Source organism: Nerophis lumbriciformis, linkage group LG03, assembly GCF_033978685.3.
Source record: "Nerophis lumbriciformis linkage group LG03, RoL_Nlum_v2.1, whole genome shotgun sequence".
NCBI classification, from domain to species: Eukaryota; Metazoa; Chordata; class Actinopteri; order Syngnathiformes; family Syngnathidae; genus Nerophis; species Nerophis lumbriciformis.
Genome location: NC_084550.2, coordinates 34,162,501 through 34,184,354, shown reverse-complemented (window position 1 = coordinate 34,184,354; position 21,854 = coordinate 34,162,501). Strand labels below are relative to the sequence as shown.

At 37.8% G+C, this 21,854-nt stretch overlaps 1 protein-coding gene across 2 annotated transcripts in view; it reads left to right on the top strand.

The window, feature by feature from the left end:
• Positions 1–284: 284 nt before the first annotated feature.
• padi2 (peptidyl arginine deiminase, type II) overlaps positions 285–21,854 on the top strand; it is a 46,690-nt gene continuing 25,120 nt past the window's right edge. The window contains exon 1 of one of the 2 annotated variants that reach the window (XM_061937651.1): positions 285–411. In XM_061937651.1, coding sequence (XP_061793635.1) covers positions 344–411 — 68 coding nt within the window. In that variant the 5' untranslated portion in view covers positions 285–343. Of the gene's footprint in view, positions 412–9,561; positions 9,669–21,854 lie in introns of those variants that run through there. The other variant, XM_061937650.1, reaches the window with a different exon arrangement.

The following is a 21,854-nucleotide window of genomic DNA, read 5'->3' as shown; positions in this document are numbered from 1 at the left end:
CAACCGTGAACTCCGGCAGGTCTCAGGGACGCGGGCTGGTGCATGCTTCTAAAAATCATAAAAAGCAATTCATCCTGTCATCCTCTGCCATGCATCATCTCACCTGCATGACTCATATCGTTATTAGAACCAGCATGCGTCCCTGCCAGATAGTGTGCCTCGTGGCCATTCCGGCTGCTCCACCTAGTCTCAAATTACAACCTGGAGATACAAGTCGTGGAACAACAAGCTCTTCACACAACGAGTCGCGAACACTACAACAGCCATGTCTGAGCAAACCTCTCCTGTAAATCATTTCCACAGGAAGACAGATGACGGGCCAGAATACCAACGCACCATTCGCATGGACAAGGAGAGCGCTCAGAAGGTCCTCTACGTGGAGGGCACCACTTTGAAGGCCAACCTGGGCAGGTAAGATGTTTGGATCACTCGCTGGATGACAGACAATATGAAACAGACAGAAGAAGTCTGGAGCTAAAGTCATAGAAAAGTTTCTCAAGTGAAAAAAATATAACTAAATGGTGAAATTGTATATATATATATATTATAAATGCACCGTGAATTATTTTTCTCCCAATTTGATCACATTTTTGAGGCCCCGAACACGCAAAAAAACTCACCAATTTTTTTGCACGCTAAAATTTGTATTAAACTTTTTGGCCACGAAACACGGAACTTCAAAATTTACTCTCTAGCGCCCCCTTGAAAATTAAAAAAATTAATTAGCCAAAAACAGCATAAAACATTAAAAACAACACACACAAAAAACTTCATATCAACATATAGACCTGAAGTTGATCTAGAGATTTAAGCATTTGATACATCAAATTATATATATATATATACAGGTAAAAGCCAGTAAATTAGAATATTTTGAAAAACTTGATTTATTTCAGTAATTGCATTCAAAAGGTGTAACTTGTACATTATATGTATTCATTGCACACAGACTGATGCATTCAAATGTTTATTTCATTTAATTTTGATGATTTGAAGTGGCAACAAATGAAAATCCAAAATTCCGTGTGTCACAAAATTAGAATATTACTTAAGGCTAATACAAAAAAGGGATTTTTTAGAAATGTTGGCCAACTGAAAAGTATGAAAATGAAAAATATGAGCATGTACAATACTCAATACTTGGTTGGAGCTCCTTTTGCCTCAATTACTGCGTTAATGCGGCGTGGCATGGAGTCGATGAGTTTCTGGCACTGCTCAGGTGTTATGAGAGCCCAGGTTGCTCTGATAGTGGCCTTCAACTCTTCTGCGTTTTTGGGTCTGGCATTCTGCATCTTCCTTTTCACAATACCCCACAGATTTTCTATGGGGCTAAGGTCAGGGGAGTTGGCGGGCCAATTTAGAACAGAAATACCATGGTCCGTAAACCAGGCACGGGTAGATTTTGCGCTGTGTGCAGGCGCCAAGTCCTGTTGGAACTTGAAATCTCCATCTCCATAGAGCAGGTCAGCAGCAGGAAGCATGAAGTGCTCTAAAACTTGCTGGTAGACGGCTGCGTTGACCCTGGATCTCAGGAAACAGAGTGGACCGACACCAGCAGATGACATGGCACCCCAAACCATCACTGATGGTGGAAACTTTACACTAGACTTCAGGCAACGTGGATCCTGTGCCTCTCCTGTCTTCCTCCAGACTGTGGGACCTCGATTTCCAAAGGAAATGCAACATTTGCATGGTTGGGTGATGGTTTGGGGTGCCATGTCATCTGCTGGTGTCGGTCCACTCTGTTTCCTGAGATCCAGGGTCAACGCAGCCGTCTACCAGCAAGTTTTAGAGCACTTCATGCTTCCTGCTGCTGACCTGCTCTATGGAGATGGAGATTTCAAGTTCCAACAGGACTTGGCGCCTGCACACAGCGCAAAATCTACCCGTGCCTGGTTTACGGACCATGGTATTTCTGTTCTAAATTGGCCCGCCAACTCCCCTGACCTTAGCCCCATAGAAAATCTGTGGGGTATTGTGAAAAGGAAGATGCAGAATGCCAGACCCAAAAACGCAGAAGAGTTGAAGGCCACTATCAGAGCAACCTGGGCTCTCATAACACCTGAGCAGTGCCAGAAACTCATCGACTCCATGCCACGCCGCATTAACGCAGTAATTGAGGCAAAAGGAGCTCCAACCAAGTATTGAGTATTGTACATGCTCATATTTTTCATTTTCATACTTTTCAGTTGGCCAACATTTCTAAAAATCCCTTTTTTGTATTAGCCTTAAGTAATATTCTAATTTTGTGACACACGGAATTTTGGATTTTCATTTGTTGCCACTTCAAATCATCAAAATTAAATGAAATAAACATTTGAATGCATCAGTCTGTGTGCAATGAATAAATATAATGTACAAGTTACACCTTTTGAATGCAATTACTGAAATAAATCAAGTTTTTCAAAATATTCTAATTTACTGGCTTTTACCTGTATATATATATATATATATATATATATATATATATATATATATATATATATATATATGCATATATATATATAATTATGTATAATTATATATATATATATATAATTGTATGTATATATATGTATGCATGTATATATATATATATATATATATATACATATATATATATATATATATATATATATAATTTTATGTATATATGTATATGTATACATGTATATATATATATATATATATATACATATACGTATATATATATATACATATATATATATATATATATATACACATATATATATATACATACATATATATATATATATATACATACATACATATATATATATATATATATATATATATATATACATATATATATACACACATATATATATATATATATATATATATATATATATATATATATATATATATATATATATATATATATATATATATATATATATATATATATATATAAAAATATATATATATAATTTTTTTAATTAAATGCTTAAATCTCTAGATCAACTTCAGATCTATATGTTGATATTAAGTTTTTTGTGTGTGTTGTTTTTAATGTTTTATGCTGTTTTGACTCATTTTTAAAAATGTTATGATTGAGACCTTTCTAGGTCTCTGGGACCAAACTTAAGCAGAGCCCTAAAAGTAAAAAAAAAAAAAATCTATATATTGTATTGGTTTTGAAAATGAAAAAATACCAAAATGGTCCCCAAATGCTTTAAATTAGAAAAAAAAAATCTAATTTGGCCACCTCTGCAAAAAAACAACAGAATAATAATAATAATAATAACAATAATAATAATAACTAGATGAGGCAATTCCTGAAGGAATTGTGTGTGAATGCTCCAATGCTGAAGTTGAGCTAAAATGCTGACATAATGTAGTATGAATGTAAGAATAGTTTGAATGTTGGAATGGTTTGAATGTTGAAGAGTTAGAATTTCCAGGGAAACCGGAATTTTGTTTGGAACTTGGGAAAGTGTTAGTTTGAATGTCCAGGATGAGTGGAATGTGTTGATGTTGTAATGGTTTGAACAGTTTGAAAAATGTGGGAATTGTGCAACTTTGAAAAATGTCCTGTTCATTTCAATGGGAACTTCCTGGAAATTTGGGAATTTTGGGAAATGCGGGATTTTTTTGAAAATAATTAGGAGCTTGAATGTCCTGGATGAGCTGAATTGGTTGGTGTTGGAATTGTTTAAATCGGTCAAGAAATGTTGAAGTAGTAAATAGTATATGGGTATTTCATGGGAACCGGGAATTTTCTAAAATCAACTTGTTTTTTTGTCCTGACTAAGAGGAATGTTTTGACAGTGAAACGGTTGAAATGGGTTGAAAAATGTGAAAGGAGTCATCGCACTAATAAAGGTTGGAAATAAGGTTAGAAAAAAACAGGAATTCCTGGAAATTTGTTGAACGTGGAAAAACGGTTGTTTGAATTTCCAGGATGAGTTGAAGGTGGAATGGTTTGAATCGGTTAAAAATGTGGGATTTGTGGAAGTTTGAAAAATGTATAATTCATTTTGAATGGGGAAAATGTCCCTAAAAACTGGGAATTCTAGGAAATCTGGGAATTTTTAAACTAATTTTTGAAGTATAGCACACAATTCCTGAAGAGGCTGAAATTTTGAAGTTGAAACTGTTTGAATCGGATAAAAATGTGGGAATTGTGAAAAATGTCTCATTCTTTTCAATGGGAATTTCATGGAAATTTAGGAGTCAAGGGAAAAGAGGGAATCTTTTTGAAAACAGAAAAAAACTTGAATTTTCTGAATGAGTTTGATGTTTTGGTGGTTGGTGTTAGAATTTTTCAAAACGGTAGAGAAATGTTGAAGTAGTAACATTTTTAATTGATAAATAGTATTACGGAATTCCTGGAATTTCGGGAAAACCGAGAATTTTTCCAGTTCAAAGAAAAACTTCGTTTTTTGTCCTGATGAAGAGGAATGTTTTGACGGGGGAACGGTTGAAGTGGGTTGAAAAATGTGGAAGGAGTAGTCGACAGAAAAAAGGGTCAAAAAAGGGTTTGAAAAAACAGGAATTCTGGGAATTCCTGGAATTTTTTTTTTCTTGAAAAAATAATAGTTCGAATGTCCAGGATGAGTGGAATGTGTTGAAGGTGGAATGGTTTGAATCGGTTGAAAAAAGTGGAAATGGTGGCAATTTGAAAAATGGCCAATTCATTTTGAATTGGAAAAATGTCCTGGAAAACATGGAATTCTGGGAAATCGGGGAATTGTTTTAAATTTGTCAAGAAAAAGCCCGCGATTCCTGAATAGGCTGAACAGTTTGAAGTTGGAACGGTCTGAATCGGATGAAAACTGTGGAAGGTAGAGCGCGGCAAAATCTAGAGAAGAAGAAGTTTAATAAATAGATCCATTTTGATGTAGAAAAGCATATGTGTGAATGTTTTGGAGCATTCACACAATAATAATAGATTTTATTTGTATTGCACCTAACATTTGCACAATAAATCTCACAGTGCTACAGAGTAAAGAACGACATAAAAGCATTAAAGGAAAAAACAAGTGCTTAGTAAAAGTGTCACAATGTACACATTTTTCCTGCTTAAATTCAACAAAATAAAAATGTGAAAAAGTGTAAAGCTTTACGACAGAGCAGGTCTCCTACTTTTGTCACTATGGCAACCACTTTTATAAATAGAGATATTTGTGATTTATTCAGATGACTGGCAACATTTCATTTTACAGAGCGGCTATTGATGATAACGACATTTTTTGTGTGGTCGCCTTTATTTTGAAAAGCATGGAAATGCACTTAGGTACCATGTTGTATAAGCATTAAAGAGGATTATTAGTGCTTACGTAAACAACATTAGGCAAGTGTAACATGCGGAATCTACTCAGCGTTTTTACCGTGTCTGGAAGAAAACAGCAGTGACGACTTTAAGATATATCCTTAAAAAGCGTACCTTTGAACAACAAATCAATGATTGAAGTGACAAACTTGCCATCCAAACAATACCCCGTTTGTTGACAAGAAGATATGACAGCCATGGAAGCACATTCAATCTCTTTGTTCAGCAGAGGTAACACAATCCGGTGGAAATAATATTGACCAACAACTCAATGATCGAAGTGACAAACTTGCCATCCAAACAATACCCCGTTTGTTGACAAGAAGATATGACCGCCATGGAAGCACATTCCATCTCTTTATTAACCAGAGATAACACAATCAAGGTGACAAGAATATTGAACAACAAATCAATGATCCAAACAATACCCCGTTTGTTGACAAACATTTATTAAAGAGAAATTTTTGGTAACTACAAACCCAAAAGCAGTGAAGTTGTCACGTTGTGTAAATGGTAAATAAAAAGAGAATACAATGATTTGCAAATCCTTTTCAACTTGTATTCAATTGAATAGACTGCATAGACAAGATATTTCATGTTCACACTGAGAAACTTAGTTATTTTTTGCAAATATTAGCTCATTTGGAATTTGATGCCTGCAACAGGTTTCAAAAAAGTTGGCACAAGTGGCAAAAAGGAATGAGAGAGTTGAGGAATGCTCATCAAACACTTATTTGGAACATCCCACAGGTGAACAGGCTAATTGGGAACAGGTGGGTGCCATGATTGGGTATAAAAGCAGCTTCTATGAAATGCTCAGTCATTTACAAACAAGATGGGGCGAGGGTCACCACTTTGTCAACAAATGTGTGAGCAAAATTTTTAAGAACATTTCTCAACCAGCTATCGCAAGGCATTTAGGGATTTCACCATCTACTGTTTGTAATATCATCAAAAGGTTCAGAGAATCAGGAGAAATCACTGCACGATCCCTCAGGCGGTACTGCATCAAAAAGCAAAATCAGTGTTTAAAGGACATCACCACATGGGCTCAGGAACACTTCAGAAAACCACTGTCAGTAACTACAGTTCGTCGCTACATCTGTAAGTGCAATTTAAAACTCTACTATGCAAAGCCAAAGCCATTTATCAACAACACCCAGAATCGCTGTTGGCTTTGCTGGGCCCGAAATCATCTAAGATGGACTGATGCAAAGTGGAAAAATGTTCTGTGGTCTTATGAGTCAACATTTCAAATAGTTTTTGGAAACTATGGACGTCGTGTCCTCCGGACCAAAGAGGAAAAGAACCATCCGCCAAGTGTAAAAGCCAGCATGTGTGATGGTATGGGGGTGTATTAGTGCCCAAGACATGGGTAACTTACACATCTGTGAAGGCACCATTAATGCTGAAAGGTACATACAGGTTTTGGAGCGACATATGTTGCCATCCAAGCAACTTCTTTTTCATAGACGCCCCTGCTTATTTCAGCAAAACAATGCCAAGCCACGTGTTACAACAGCGTGGCTTCGTAGTAAAAGACTGGTCCAGACCTGTCTCCCATTTAAAATATGTGGCACATTATGAAGCTTAAAATACCACAACGGAGACCCCCGGATTGTTGAACAACTTAAGCTGTACATCAAGCAAGAATGGGAAAGAATTCCACTTCAAAAATGTGTCCCCTCAGTTCCCAAACCTTTGTTGTTAAAAGGAAAGGCCATGTAACACAGTGGTAAAAATGCCCCTGAGACAACTTTTTTGCAATGTGTTGCAGCCATGAAATTCTAAATAAATGATTATTTGCAACAACAAACAAAGAAGTTTCTCAGTGTGAACATGAAATATCTTGTCTTTGCAGTCTATTCAATTGAATATAAGTAGAAAAGGATTTGTTGTATTCTCTTTTTATTTACCATTTACACAACGTGACAACTTCACTGGTATAATGGATTACTTTTCAGTACACTGTAAAAAAAACTTCTGTAAAAAAAAACGATCATCTACTGGCAGCTACGGCTACCAAACGAAAACCATAAAATTAAAGTTAAACATTGTAAACCAAATAATGATCAAAAACATTATATTTACAGAAATTTTCATGAAACGTTTTGCTGAAAAATATCGTAATTTTACAGATTTTTGCTAAATTATTAGGATCAACCAGCTTTAATAAAGTGACGATGCAAACAGTTCTGCAGAAAAATACCTTTATTCTGCAGAGTTTTTCCAAATGATTACGATCAAACACCTTTAATGAAGTGACAATGCTGGCAGTTCCACAGAAAATTACCATTATTTTACAGATTTTTTCTGAATTGTTAAGATCAACCACCTTCAATAAAGTGACGATGCAAACAGTTCTGCAGAAAAATAACTTTATTCTACAGCATGGGTGTCAAACTCTGGCCCGCGGGCCAAATTTGGCCCTTGAGGCGATATCAAATTAACACTAAAGCTGGCACGCCGATTATATATTGCGGCGGTGCCGTGGTAACACCGCATTCACCGCTAATTCTAATACTTGCCAACCCTCCCGGCAGTCTTCCAAACTTCAGCGCCACTCCCGAAAATCGTCAGGTCTGCTTTTCAGCAAGTCCAACGAGTGCTGGCCCAGTCACATAACATGTGCGGCTTCTGCACGCACACACATTAGAATGCAACGCATACTTCATCAACAGCCATACAGGTCACACTGAGGGTAGCCGAATAAAAAACTTTAACACTGTTAGATATATGCGCCACACTGTGAATCCACACCAAACAAGAATGGCAAACACATTTCGGGAGAACATCCACACCGTAACACAACACAAACACAACAGCACAAATACCCAGAACCCTTTGCAGCACGAACTTTTCCAGGACGCTACAAGGTGTGTGTGTGGGGGGGTTTGGTGGTAACGGGGGTGTATTTTGTAGCGTCCCGGAAGAGTTAGTGCTGCAAAGGATTCTGGGTATTTGTTCTGTTGTGTTTATGTTGTGTTACGGTGCGAAATGTGTTTGTCATTCTTGTTTGGTGTGGATTCACAGTGTGGCGTATATTTCTAACAGTGTTAAAGTTTTTTATACTGGCACCCTCAGTGTGACCTGTACCGCTGTAGATGAAGTATGCGTTGCATTCACTCGTTTGTGCGTACAGAAGCCACACATATCTTGTGACTGGGTCTGAACGATGTCAGAATGGATGAAAAGCAGTACATTTAAGTCACGCCCCCAAGACAGTGGTCCGGGTGGACTACGAGATATAATGACTGATGAACACCTGCGTTCGATAATGAAGGTTGCCTCAGCTCAAAGCCTGAGCCCCGACATTAATGAACTAGCATCCAAGAAAAGATGGCAGGTATCTGGCTTGGGCACATCAGATGAAACTGAGCAGTTTAAAGTCCTGAATGGTTGGTTTATTCATTGTTATTTTATTTTCAAATTTATTAGCCTGTGGAAAAAGTTGATATTTACCTCAGAAGGCTGCAAATAGAAAAGAGGCATTCAAATGTTATTTAAATTGTATTTGATATGCCATTCATATTTTTTAATTAGTATTATTATTATTTGAAACTGGATTTTGCATGTCACTATAAAGTTATATAAGCCTTGCTTGTTCAATATTCAATGCAAAACTTGTTTGGGTCCCTATTAAAAGGTTAACTTGTTCAACCTTGGCCCGCGGCTTTGTTCAGTTTTACATTTTAGACCACTCTGTATTTGAGTTTGACACCCCTGTGTTAGATTGTTAGTATGGACATAGACTTTTATATATAACAAGCTACATATTTAATGAAAGATAATTACTGTAATTTTACATGAATTTGAAATTAATTTACGAAATCACAAAATGCTATGTATAATTAATTTGGTATTTTTCTGTAAAAAAAAAAAAATAGAAACATACATTGTTTGTCATTACTGGCATATTACTTAAAATAACAGGCGGATTGTTTATTTACAGATAATGTCTTCAATTCTACAGTTTTATAAACTATTTAAAAAAAAATAGAAAAATTACAGTAGAAATTTAGAGTATATTAACCATAAAAATAGGATTTTTTTTTACATTGTACTTTTCAGTAGACTGGTTGTATCAGAGTCATGCCATGAATGAGTGACTAAAAAGACAAAGGGGATGGTGGGTCAGGGACAGGCGGGGAGACAGGGAGGGGGGGGGCGTCACATGACACGGTGTCGGGTCCACCAGACCGACCAATCACAGAGCAGGTCTTTAATCCTCACTAGTAGCCTCTTTACTTACTTGTTGAGCTCGGGTCCGTCGCAGAGCAGACGCAGCAGCCGCAGCCATCATGACTCACCTTCGGACTCTCAGAATCGATTACGGTACAACTGCAAGAGTGGTCTGTGTGCTGGGATCCTCTCTTCACCTGGCCCTCCACAGGTACACCCTCAATTATCTAAGTTGGGTCATGATGACATTGTGAGTAGTCTGTGTAAGAAAAGAACCGTGACAAGGATAATAATGCTCACTTTAAATACTATTGAACAATGTTAATTATTGCACTTGACAAAGTTAATAATGCTCACATAGTAACGATTCTATTTGTTAATCATTGCACTTGTTTCTACTTTAACGGACTAAAACTTGACAAAGCAAACGTTTGCTCCTCCTAATGTTCCCACAGAGTCAATATTGTGTCCATGTTTTGATGGTGTTGTCGGGAGTGGACAAGCGGGCGATTGTTGCCGCACAAACACACGCTTTGTTGTGCGTCGTGTCAAATATCCGCCAACGCGGCACATCCGAGCGCCACTGAATTAGCGACCATGCACTCCCGTGCACTACCTGTCTGCCTGTGCAGGTCCACTCCCGTGCACTACCTGTCTGCCCGTGCAGGTCCACTCCCGTGCACTACCTGTCTGCCCATTCAGGTCCACTCCCGTGCACTACCTGTCTGCCCGTGCAGGTCCACTCCCGTGCACTACTTGTCTGCCCAGGTCCACTCCCGTGCACTACCTGTCTGCCCAGGTCCACTCCCGTGCACTACCTGTCTGCCCAGGTCCACTCCCGTGCATTACCTGTCTGCCCGTGCAGGTCCACTCCCGTGCACTACCTGTCTACCCAGGTCCACTCCCGTGCATTACCTGTCTGCCCGTGCAGGTCCACTCCCGTGCACTACCTGTCTGCCCGTGCAGGTCCACTCCCGTGCACTACCTGTCTGCCCAGGTCCACTCCCGTGCACTACCTGTCTGCCCGTGCAGGTCCACTCCCGTGCACTACCTGTCTGCCCAGGTCCACTCCCGTGCACTACCGGTCCACTCCTGTGCACTACCTGTCTGCCCAGGTCCACTCCCATACACTACCCGTCTGCCCATTCAGGTCCACTCCCGTGCACTACCTGTCTGCCCGTGCAGGTCCACTCCCGTGCACTACCTGTCTACCCAGGTCCACTCCCGTGCATTACCTGTCTGCCCGTGCAGGTCCACTCCCGTGCACTACCTGTCTGCCCGTGCAGGTCCACTCCCGTGCACTACCTGTCTGCCCAGGTCCACTCCCGTGCACTACCTGTCTGCCCGTGCAGGTCCACTCCCGTGCACTACCTGTCTGCCCAGGTCGACTCCCGTGCACTACCGGTCCACTCCTGTGCACTACCTGTCTGCCCAGGTCCACTCCCATACACTACCCGTCTGCCCATTCAGGTCCACTCCCGTGCACTACCTGTCTGCCCGTGCAGGTCCACTCCCGTGCACTACCTGTCTGCCCAGGTCCACTCCCGTGCACTACCTGTCTGCCCGTGCAGGTCCACTCCCGTGCACTACCTGTCTGCCCAGGTCGACTCCCGTGCACTACCGGTCCACTCCTGTGCACTACCTGTCTGCCCAGGTCCACTCCCATACACTACCCGTCTGCCCATTCAGGTCCACTCCCGTGCACTACCTGTCTGCCCGTGCAGGTCCACTCCCGTGCACTACCTGTCTGCCCAGGTCCACTCCCGTGCACTACCTGTCTGCCCGTGCAGGTCCACTCCCGTGCACTACTTGTCTGCCCAGGTCCACTCCCGTGCACTACCTGTCTGCCCGTGCAGGTCCACTCCCATGCACTACTTGTCTGCCCGGCAGGCCTGCGTGTCCACGCTGGGTGGTGCATTGCGAGGATGTCACGGCGGGCGTGTAGCGGCAACATTGGCTTGAAAGCGTGTAATTGCTGCTCGAGGGCCTAACGAGTGGGTCGATGCACGGCGTGGGGACTGTTGTGCAAAGGAAAGGAGGCCTTGAGGTCACGGCGGCAAGTGGGATCAGGTTCTGAGAATGTGGATAAACCTCACTATTCACTGGGCTGTAATTTGAGTTTCTCAGCGTGCACCAATAGGAGAGCTGGATGACAACACGGTCCTACAAAGGTGATAGAGAAGTACAGGTGTGGGGGCCACAATGTAAAACTCCACCCACTCTCTTTCCGTTTCTCACATTTAGATCACCTTCACCACCTTTAAGCTGAAATGACATGTTGACTTTAAATGTAACGTCTGAATACTACATCTAAATCTTAAACCTGAATCTAAATGTTACATTAAAATCTGAATCCAAATCTTCAATTTAAATCTTAAATCTACCTCTACATTGTAAATCTAAATGTGAGTGCTAAATGTTACATTAAAATGTAAATGTTTAAATTTGATGTTAAATCTGAATCTTGAATATAAATCCAAATCTTTAATCTAACTCTACATCTTAACTCTAAAGGTGAGTGCTAAATGTTACATTACAATTTAAATGTTAAATCAACATCTAAATGTTACATCAGAATCTTAAATATAATTATAAATCTTCAATCTACCTCTAAATTTTAAATCTAAATGTGAATGCTAAATGTTACATTAAAATGTAGATGTTGAATCTACATCTAAATGTTAAATCTCAATCTTTAAATATGAATCAAAATCTTCAACCTACATCGTAAATCTAAATGTGAGTGCTAAATGTTACATTAAAATGTAAATGGTACATTTACATCTTAATGTTAAATCTGAATCTTGAATATAAATCCAAATCTTCAATCTAAATATTTAATCTACCCCTACAGCTTAACTCTAAATGTGAGTGCTAAATGTTATATTAAAATGAAAATGTTAAATCAACATCTAAATGTTACATCAGAATCTTAAATATAAATCTAAATCTTCAATCTAAATCTTAAATCTACCTCTAAATTTTCAATCTAAATGTGAATGCTAAATGTTACATTAAAATGTAGATGTTTAATCTACATCTAAATGTTAAATCTCAATCTTAAATATGAGTCCAAATCTTCAACATCGTAAATCTAAATGTGAATGCTGAATGTTACATTCAAATGTAAATGTTAAATTTACAACGAAATGTTAAATCTGAAATCTTCAATCTAAATCTTTAATCTACCTCTACAGCTTAACTCTAAATGTGAGTGCTAAATGTTACATTAAAATCCAAATGTTAAATCAATATCTAAATGTTACATCAGAATCTTAAATATAAATATAAATCTTCAATCTACCTCTAAATTTTAAATCTAAATGGGAATGCTAAATGTTACATTAAAATGTAGATGTGAAATCTACATCTAAATGTTGAATCTCAATCTTAAATATGAATCCAAATCTTCAACGTACATCGTAAATCTAAATGTGAATGCTAAATGTTACATTAAAATGTAAATGTTAAATTTACAACGAAATGTTAAATCTGAAATCTTCAATCTAAATCTTTAATCTACCTCTACAGCTTAACTCTAAATGTGAGTGCTAAATGTTACATTAAAATCCAAATGTTAAATCAATATCTAAATGTTACATCAGAATCTTAAATATAAATATAAATCTTCAATCTACCTCTAAATTTTAAATCTAAATGGGAATGCTAAATGTTACATTAAAATGTAGATGTGAAATCTACATCTAAATGTTAAATCTCAATCGTAAATATGAATCCAAATCTTCAACGTACATCGTAAATCTAAATGTGAATGCTAAATGTTACATTAAAATGTAAATGTTAAATTTACAACGAAATGTTAAATCTGAAATCTTCAATCTAAATCTTTAATCTACCTCTACAGCTTAACTCTAAATGTGAGTGCTAAATGTTACATTAAAATCTAAATGTTAAATCAACATCTAAATGTTACATCAGAATCTTAAATATAAATATAAATCTTCAATCTACCTCTAAATTTTAAATCTAAATGTGAATGCTAAATGTTACATTAAAATGTAGATGTTAAATCTACATCTAAATGTTAAATCTCAACTTTTAAATATGAATCCAAATCTTCAACCTACATCGTAAATCTAAATGTGAGTGCTGAATGTTACATTAAAATGTAAATGTTACATTTACATCTTAATGTTAAATCTGAATCTTGAATATAAATCCAAATATTCAATCTAAATATTTAATCTACCTCTACATCTTCACTCTAAATGTGAGTGCTAAATTTTACATTAAAATGAAAATGTTAAATCAACATCTAAATGTTACATCAGAATCTTAAATCTAAATCTAAATCTTCAATCTAAATCTTAAATCTACCTCTAAATCTTAAATCTACCTCTACATAATAACTCTAAATGTGAGTGCTAAATGTTACATTAAAATGTAGATGTTGAATCTACATCTACATGTTAAATCTGAATCTTAAATATGAATCCAAATCTTCAACCTAAATCTTAAATCTAAATGTGAGTCAAATGTAAAGATGACTATTCATAGAGGGCCAATTTTCCAACAATCCGAAATCCAAACCTAAATCTTAAATCTAAATCTAAATGTGAGTGATAAATGTTCAATTAAAATTGAAATGTCAAATCTATATATAAATGTTAAATCGAAGTCTTGAATCTAAATATAAAGATTATATCTAAACCTACATTTTAAAAAATAATCTTAAATCCAAATGTAAATATGAGCTCTAAATGTTCAATCGAAACCTAAATGTTAAATCTAAATCCAAATCTTAAGTCGAATGTGAGAGCTAAATTTCTTGCCAAGTGTAAAGATGAATATTCATATAATGCCAATTTTCCAACCAATCCGAGGCATCAAAGTTGATAATGGAGTGATTGACAGGTATGGGGAGTGGGGGTTATGTGTGTATATATATATATATATATATATATATATATATATATATATATAGTTTACATACCCTGGGAGAATTTATGATTTCTTGGCCATTCTTCAGAGAATATGAATAACACAAAAACCTTTCTTCCACTCATGCATAATGGTTGTGTGAAGCTATTTAATGACAAACAACTGTGTTTACTCTTTTTAAATCAAAATGACAAAAGAAAGTACCCAAATGACCCTGATCAAAAGTTTACATACCCCAGTGACTTTGATCTGATAACACTTGAAGAAAAATGGGCTGCATGGTCGAGTGGCCAAAAAGTTCAATTTTGGTCTAATCACTCCAAATTACTTTGTTCCAGAAGTTTTGAGGCTTGTCTCTGTGCTGTTTGGCGTAATGTAATACTTTGTGATATTTGCGCAGAAATGGCTTTCTCCTGGCGACTCGACCATGCAGCCCATTTTTCTTCAAGTGCCTCCTTGTTGTGCATCTTGAAACAGCCACACCGCAATTTTTCAGAGAGTCCTGTATTTCAGCTGAAGTTATTTGTGGATTTTTCTTTGCATTTCCAACAATTTTCCTGGCAGTTGTGGCTGAAATCTTTGCTGGTCTACCTGAATCCCTCATTTTCCACTTCTTAATCAGCCTTTGAACACTGCTGATTGGCATTCTTAATTCCTTGAATATCTTTTTATACCCCTTTCCTGTTTTATGCAGTTAAATTACCTTTTCTCGCAGATCCTTTGACAATTATTTTGCCTTTCCCATGACTCAGAATCCAGAAACATCTGTGCAGCACTGGATGAAAGATGCAATGGTCTGTCAGAAGCCCAGAAACTCACTGACCTTTTATACACACACATTAATTACAAACAAACATGTCACAGGTGAGGATTGGAACCTTGATTAGCCATTCAAACCTGTTTGTGTCAACTTTTGTGCATGTTATCAGATCAAAGTCACAAGTCAGGGTCATTTGGGTACTTTCTTTTGTCATTTTGATTGAAAAAGAGTAAACACAGTTGTTTGCCAATAAATAGCTTCACACAACCATTAAGCATGAGTGGAAGAAAGGTTTTTGTGTTATCATTCATGTTCTCTGAAGAATGGCCAAGAAATCATAAATTCTCCCAGGGTATGTAAACTTATGAGCACAACTGTATATATATATATATATATATATATATATATATATATATATATATATATATATATATATATATTAGAGATGCGCGGATAGGCAATTATTTCATCCGCAACCGCATCACAAAAGTCGTCAACCATCCGCCATCCACCCGAACTAACATTTAATCAAAACCGCCCCCGCCCGCCATCCGCCACCCGCCCGTTGTTATATATCTAATATAGACGATGCAAGGCATTAGTGAGGTTATAAAGCTTTTGCCTGTTAAAGAAAGGAGACTGATCCAATGGAGCAGAGACATTCAATGCGTGCCACGCTGTCACGGCCCAGACGCACACCAGTGCGCAATCATCTGGGAGCCGCGCTGAGCGCACCTCCAAGCGCGCTCGCGCCACTCAAACTGCTGCAGGCAGCTGCGTTCTATCTTGTTTTAACATCCTGTGGCACTCTTCTGGGATCACGGCGGACGAAACTGCTCATGCTCAGGGTGTTTGTGGAGATTCGGGGTTTTGCACAAATGTGATGCACCATGTTAGATGTCCCGGTTTTGTGACTGTCGTAGACATAAACAGCGTCGCAGCTCTTGCAAATCACGTAGCCAGCATTACTATCATCCTGATTTACAACCTCATAAAAACGAGTCCACGCTGAACTTTTCTGGCCTTTTTTTCCCTGGTCTTTAGTATTCCCTTTTTTAGTTTGTCGCGTACCACGTTTGCTGCCGGCGTTGCCATCTCTTTTTTTTTCTTCTTCTGTTGTGGCGTGCTGCAGGTGCCTGCTCGTTTTTTGTATGTGGGTAACAACATTTAACTATGTATATATATTTCCGAATTGGTTTAACTGCCACCCGCCTGAATCTATTTAAAATCTAATTTTTTTTTATTTCAACCGCCCGACCCGACCCGCGGATAAAATCTAAATTTTTTTTATTTCAACCGCCCGACCCGTGGATAATCCGCGGACTCCGCGGTTGTGTCCGCAAACCGCGCATCTCTAATATATATATATATATATATATATATATATATATATATATATATATATATATATATATATATATATATATATATATATATATATATATATATATATATATATATATATATATATATATATATATATATATATATATATATATATATATATATATATATATATATATATAGGGATGGCGTGGCGAAGTTGGTAGAGTGGCTGTGCCAGCAATCGGAGGGTTGCTGGTTACTGGGGTTCAATCCCCGCTTTCAACCATCCTAGTCACGTCCGTTGTGTCCTTGGGCAAGACACTTCACCCCTTGCTCCTGATGGCTGCTGGTTAGCGCCTTGCATGGCAGCTCCCGCCATCAGTGTGTGAATGGGTGAATGTGGAAATACTGTCAAAGCGCTTTGAGTACCTTGAAGGTAGAAAAGCGCTATACAAGTATAACTCATTTATACATATATATATATATATATCACATTTATCTCACCTTCATCAAATTTAAAGTTAACTTAAATGTTTACTCTAAATGTTATGCCTAAATATTAATTCTACAAATAAATGTTAAATCTAAATGTTAAATCCAAACCTAAATCTTAGATCTAAATCTTAAACCGGAATCTAAATGTGACTTCTCAATGTTAAATCTAAATGTTAAGACAAAATCTTGTATCTAAACCTTAAATCTAAATCTAAAGATTATATCTAAACCTAAATGTTGAATCTAAATCTTCAATCTGAATCTAATTATGAGCGCTAAATGTTAAATCTAAATCTAAAACATAAATTTAAACCTTAAACCTACCTCTCTAAAACGTGAATCTAAATGTGAGCGCTAAATCTCTTGCCAAATGTAAAGATGAATATTCATAATTTGCCAATTTTCCAATTGTTGCATCAAAATCCGATCTAGTTTTTAACCATGGAGCTGGAACTAAGACCAGATCTAAAGTCTGACATGGACATGCTCTTTATGGGTATTGTGTGTGGAATTTGAAAGGACAACAAAAATGATTTAATTCATTTTGGAATAAAGATGTAGCATAACAAAACACAAAAAATGCTTTCCGGATGCAGTGTATAAATCTAAATATTATGTATATATCCTTGAGAAGCTCCCAGTACTGCAGTGCTGTGTCATATGGACAGACATATATCTCACAAATATATACACATTGTTGATTATCCCTTTATATATGACGTATAAAAAGGAGAAGAGGGTTAAAAACAACTGGAAGTATACAAACCCCGTACCCATATGAGTTGGGAAATTGTGTTAGATATAAATATAAACGGAATACAATGATTTGCAAATCATTTTCAACCCATATTCAATTGAATGCACTACAAAGACAACATATTTCATTGTTCAAACTAATAAACTTCATTTTATTTTGCAATTAATAATTAACTTAGAATTTCATGGCTGCAACACGTGCCAAAGTAGTTGGGAAAGGGCATGTTCACCACTGTGTTACATGGCCTTTCCTTTTAACAACACTCAGTAAACGTTTGGGAACTGAGGAGACACATTTTTGAAGTGGAATTCTTTCCCATTCTTGCTTGATGTACAGCTTAAGTTGTTCAACAGTCCGGGGGTCTCCGTTGTGGTATTTTAGGCTTCATAATGTGCCACACATTTTCAATGGGAGACAGGTCTGGACTACAGGCAGGCCAGTCTAGTACCCGCACTCTTTTACTATGAAGCCACGTTGATGTAACACGTGGCTTGGCATTGTCTTGCTGAAATAAGCAAGGGCGTCCATGGTAACGTTGCTTGGATGGCAACATATGTTGCTCCAAAACCTGTATGTACCTTTCAGCATTAATGGCACCTTCACAGATGTGTAAGTTACCCATGTCTTGGGCACTAATACACCCCCATACCATCACACATGCTCCCTTTTACACTTTGCACCTATAACAATCCGGATGGTTCTTTTCCTCTTTGGTCCGAAGGACACGACGTCCACAGTTTCCAAAAACAATTTGAAATGTGGACTCGTCAGACCACAGAACACTTTTCCACTTTGTATCAGTCCATCTTAGATGAGCTCAGGCCCAGCGAAGCCGACGGCGTTTCTGGGTGTTGTTGATAAACGGTTTTCGCCTTGCATAGGAGAGTTTTAACTTGCACTTACATATGTAGCGACCGACTGTAGTTACTGACAGTGGGTTTCTGAAGTGTTCCTGAGCCCATGTGGTGATATCCTTTACACACTGATGTCGCTTGTTGATGCAGTACAGCCTGAGGGATCGAAGGTCACAGGCTTAGCTGCTTACGTGCAGTGATTTCTCCAGATTCTCTGAACCCTTTGATGATATTACGGACCGTAGATGGTGAAATCCCTAAATTCCTTGCAATAGCTGGTTGAGAAAGGTTTTTCTTAAACTGTTCAACAATTTGCTCACGCATTTGTTGACAAAGTGGTGACCCTCGCCCCATCCTTGTTTGTGAATGACTGAGCATTTCATGGAATCTACTTTTATACCCAATCATGGCACCCACCTGTTCCCAATTTGCCTGTTCACCTGTGGGATGTTCCAAATAAGTGTTTGATGAGCATTCCTCAACTTTATCAGTATTTATTGCCACCTTTCCCAACTTCTTTGTCATGTGTTGCTGGCATCAAATTCTAAAGTTAATGATTATTTGCAAAAAAAAAATGTTTATGAGTTTGAACATCAAATATGTTGTCTTTGTAGCATATTCAACTGAATATGGGTTGAAAATGATTTGCAAATCATTGTATTCCGTTTATATTTACATCTAACACAATTTCCCAACTCATATGGAAACGGGGTTCGTAGTTAGTAACAGATAGTGTCACACATGACTTCTGTGCATTTATGGTTTGCATAGACGTGCCTTTGGACAACAACTCTGTCAAGCTCGTTTGGTTAGTTTTTTTATTATCATCTCCGTAGTTTTGATGTAACCTTTGTACTTTGTTGGCAATGCAGGAGACAATGAAATGAAACAGGAAGTCATAACAGTCGGTTATTTTAACACTGTCTCTTTACTTTTCTTCATGCCTTGTGTTTTGCAGAATACCATTTTTAATTCTAACAAAAAAGTTCCTATGGGGGGGAAAATTACCGGAAATTCTGGGAATTCGGGGAATGGGAAAACGTGTTTTATGTTTGATATGTCGGAAGAATAGTGTGTGTTTGAAAGGTGGGAATCTGGTAAAAAAAAGAAAAAAAAAAGAAAAAGAAAAAAAAAGGTTGCAAAATGTTGCCAATTTTGGGCACTGTAGAACTATAAAAATGAATGGGAATTTCCTGGAAATTTAGGAATTTAGGGAATTTTTTGCAAATATTGATACTAGCACGATTGTCCTAGATGATATGAATGGGTTGATGTTGGAATTTTTATAATTGGTTGAAAAATGTTGACGTAATAACAGTTTGAATTGAGAAGGTTTATTTCGGAATTCCTGAAAATTTCAAAAAGACCGGGAATTTGTAAGAAAAAAAAAAAAAAGATAACTTTTGTTGTCCCAACTAAGAGGAATGGTTCGATGGTGAAATGGTTGGAATTGGTTGGAAAAATGTGGACTGTGAAAAATTTCCAGGAAAAAGTGAAAATAGGGCTTTGTAAAACCGGGAATTTGTTAGAACTTGGAAAATGGTAGTTTGAATGTCCAGAGTGAGTGGAGTGTGTGGATGTTGGAACGGTTCCAATCGGATGAGAAATGCGGGATGTGAAGAGGTTTGTATATTTCCCATTCATTGTCAATGGGGAGAAAAATACTGGAAATTCTGGGAATTTGGGGAAAGGGAAAACATGTTTTATGTTTGATATGTCGGAAGAATAGTGTGTGTTTGAAAGGTGGGAATCTGGTAAAAAAAAAAAAAAAGGCTGCAAAATTTTGCTAATTTTGGGCACTGTAGAACTATAAATATGTCCATTCATTTGAATGAAAATTTCCTGGAAATTTAGGAATTTCGGGAATACCGAGATCTTTTTGCAAATACTGATACTAGCACAATTGTCCTAGATGATATGAATGGGTTGTTGTTGGCATTTTTATATTTGGTTGAAAAATGTTGACGTAATAACAGTTTGATTTGAGAAGGGGTATTTCGGAATTCCTGAAAATTTCAGGAAGAAGGGGATTTTGGTGAATGGGAAAAAATGTTTGTGTTTGATATGTTGGAAAAGTAGTGTGTTTTTGAAAGGTGGGAATCGGGTAAAAAAAACGATGCAAAATTTTAGGCACTGGAGAACTATAACTATGTCCATTTATTTGAATTGGAATTTCCAGGAAATTTGGGCATTTTGGGAAAACCGAGATCTTTTTGCAAATACTGATACTTGCACAATTGTCCTAGATCATGGGTGTCAAACTCTGGCCCGCGGGCCAAATTTGGCCCGCCGTGTAATTTCACTTGGCCTGTGAGGCGATATCAAATGAACACTAGAGCTGGCCCGCCGATTATATACAGCGGCGGTGCCGCGGTACACCGCTAATTCTCATACTTGCCAAACCTCCCGGGAGACTCCCAAATTTCAGTGCCCCTCCCAGGAATTTTAAGGTCCCCCTTTCGTCCAGTTCAATGAGTGCTGGCCCAGTCACAAGATATGTGCGGCTTTGACACGCGCACAGAAGTAAATGCAACGCATTCTTGATCTTCAGCCATACAGGTCACACTGAGGGTGCCAGTATAAAAGCCTTTAACATTGTTAGAAATATGCGCCACACTGTGAATCCACACCAAACAAGAATGACAAACACATTTTGGGAGAACATCCGCACAGTAACACAACATAAACACAACAGAACAAATACCCAGAACCCTTTGCAGCACTAACTCTTCTGGGACGCTACAAGGTGTGGGGTTTGGAGGTAGCGGGGGGGTATATTGTAGTTTCTGGGTATTTGTTCTGTTGTGTTTATGTTGTGTTACTGTGCGGATGTTCTCCCAAAATGTGTTTGTCATTCTTGTTTGGCGTGGGTTCACAGTGTGGCGTATATTTCTAACAATATTAGAGTTGCTTATACGGCCACTCTCAGTGTAACCTGTATCGCTGTTGATGAAGTATGCGTTGCATTTACGTGTGTGTGCGTACAAAAGCTGCTCATATCTTGTGACTGGGTGGGCACGTTGTTAGAAGGGATGAAAAGCGGACGTGACGTCAGCTCGTAGAGGACGTTAAAAGCAGTGCCTGTAAGGCACGCCCCCAAGACTGCGGAATACGAAAAATAATGACTGATGAACACCTTCGTTCGATAATGAAGGTTGCCTCAGCTCAAAGCCTGAGCCCCGACATTAATGAACTAGCATCCAAGAAAAGATGGTAGGTATCTGGCTTGGGCACATCAGATTAGATCAGTGTGTTGCAAACTGAGCAGTTTAAAGTCCTGAATGGTTGGTTTATTCATTATTT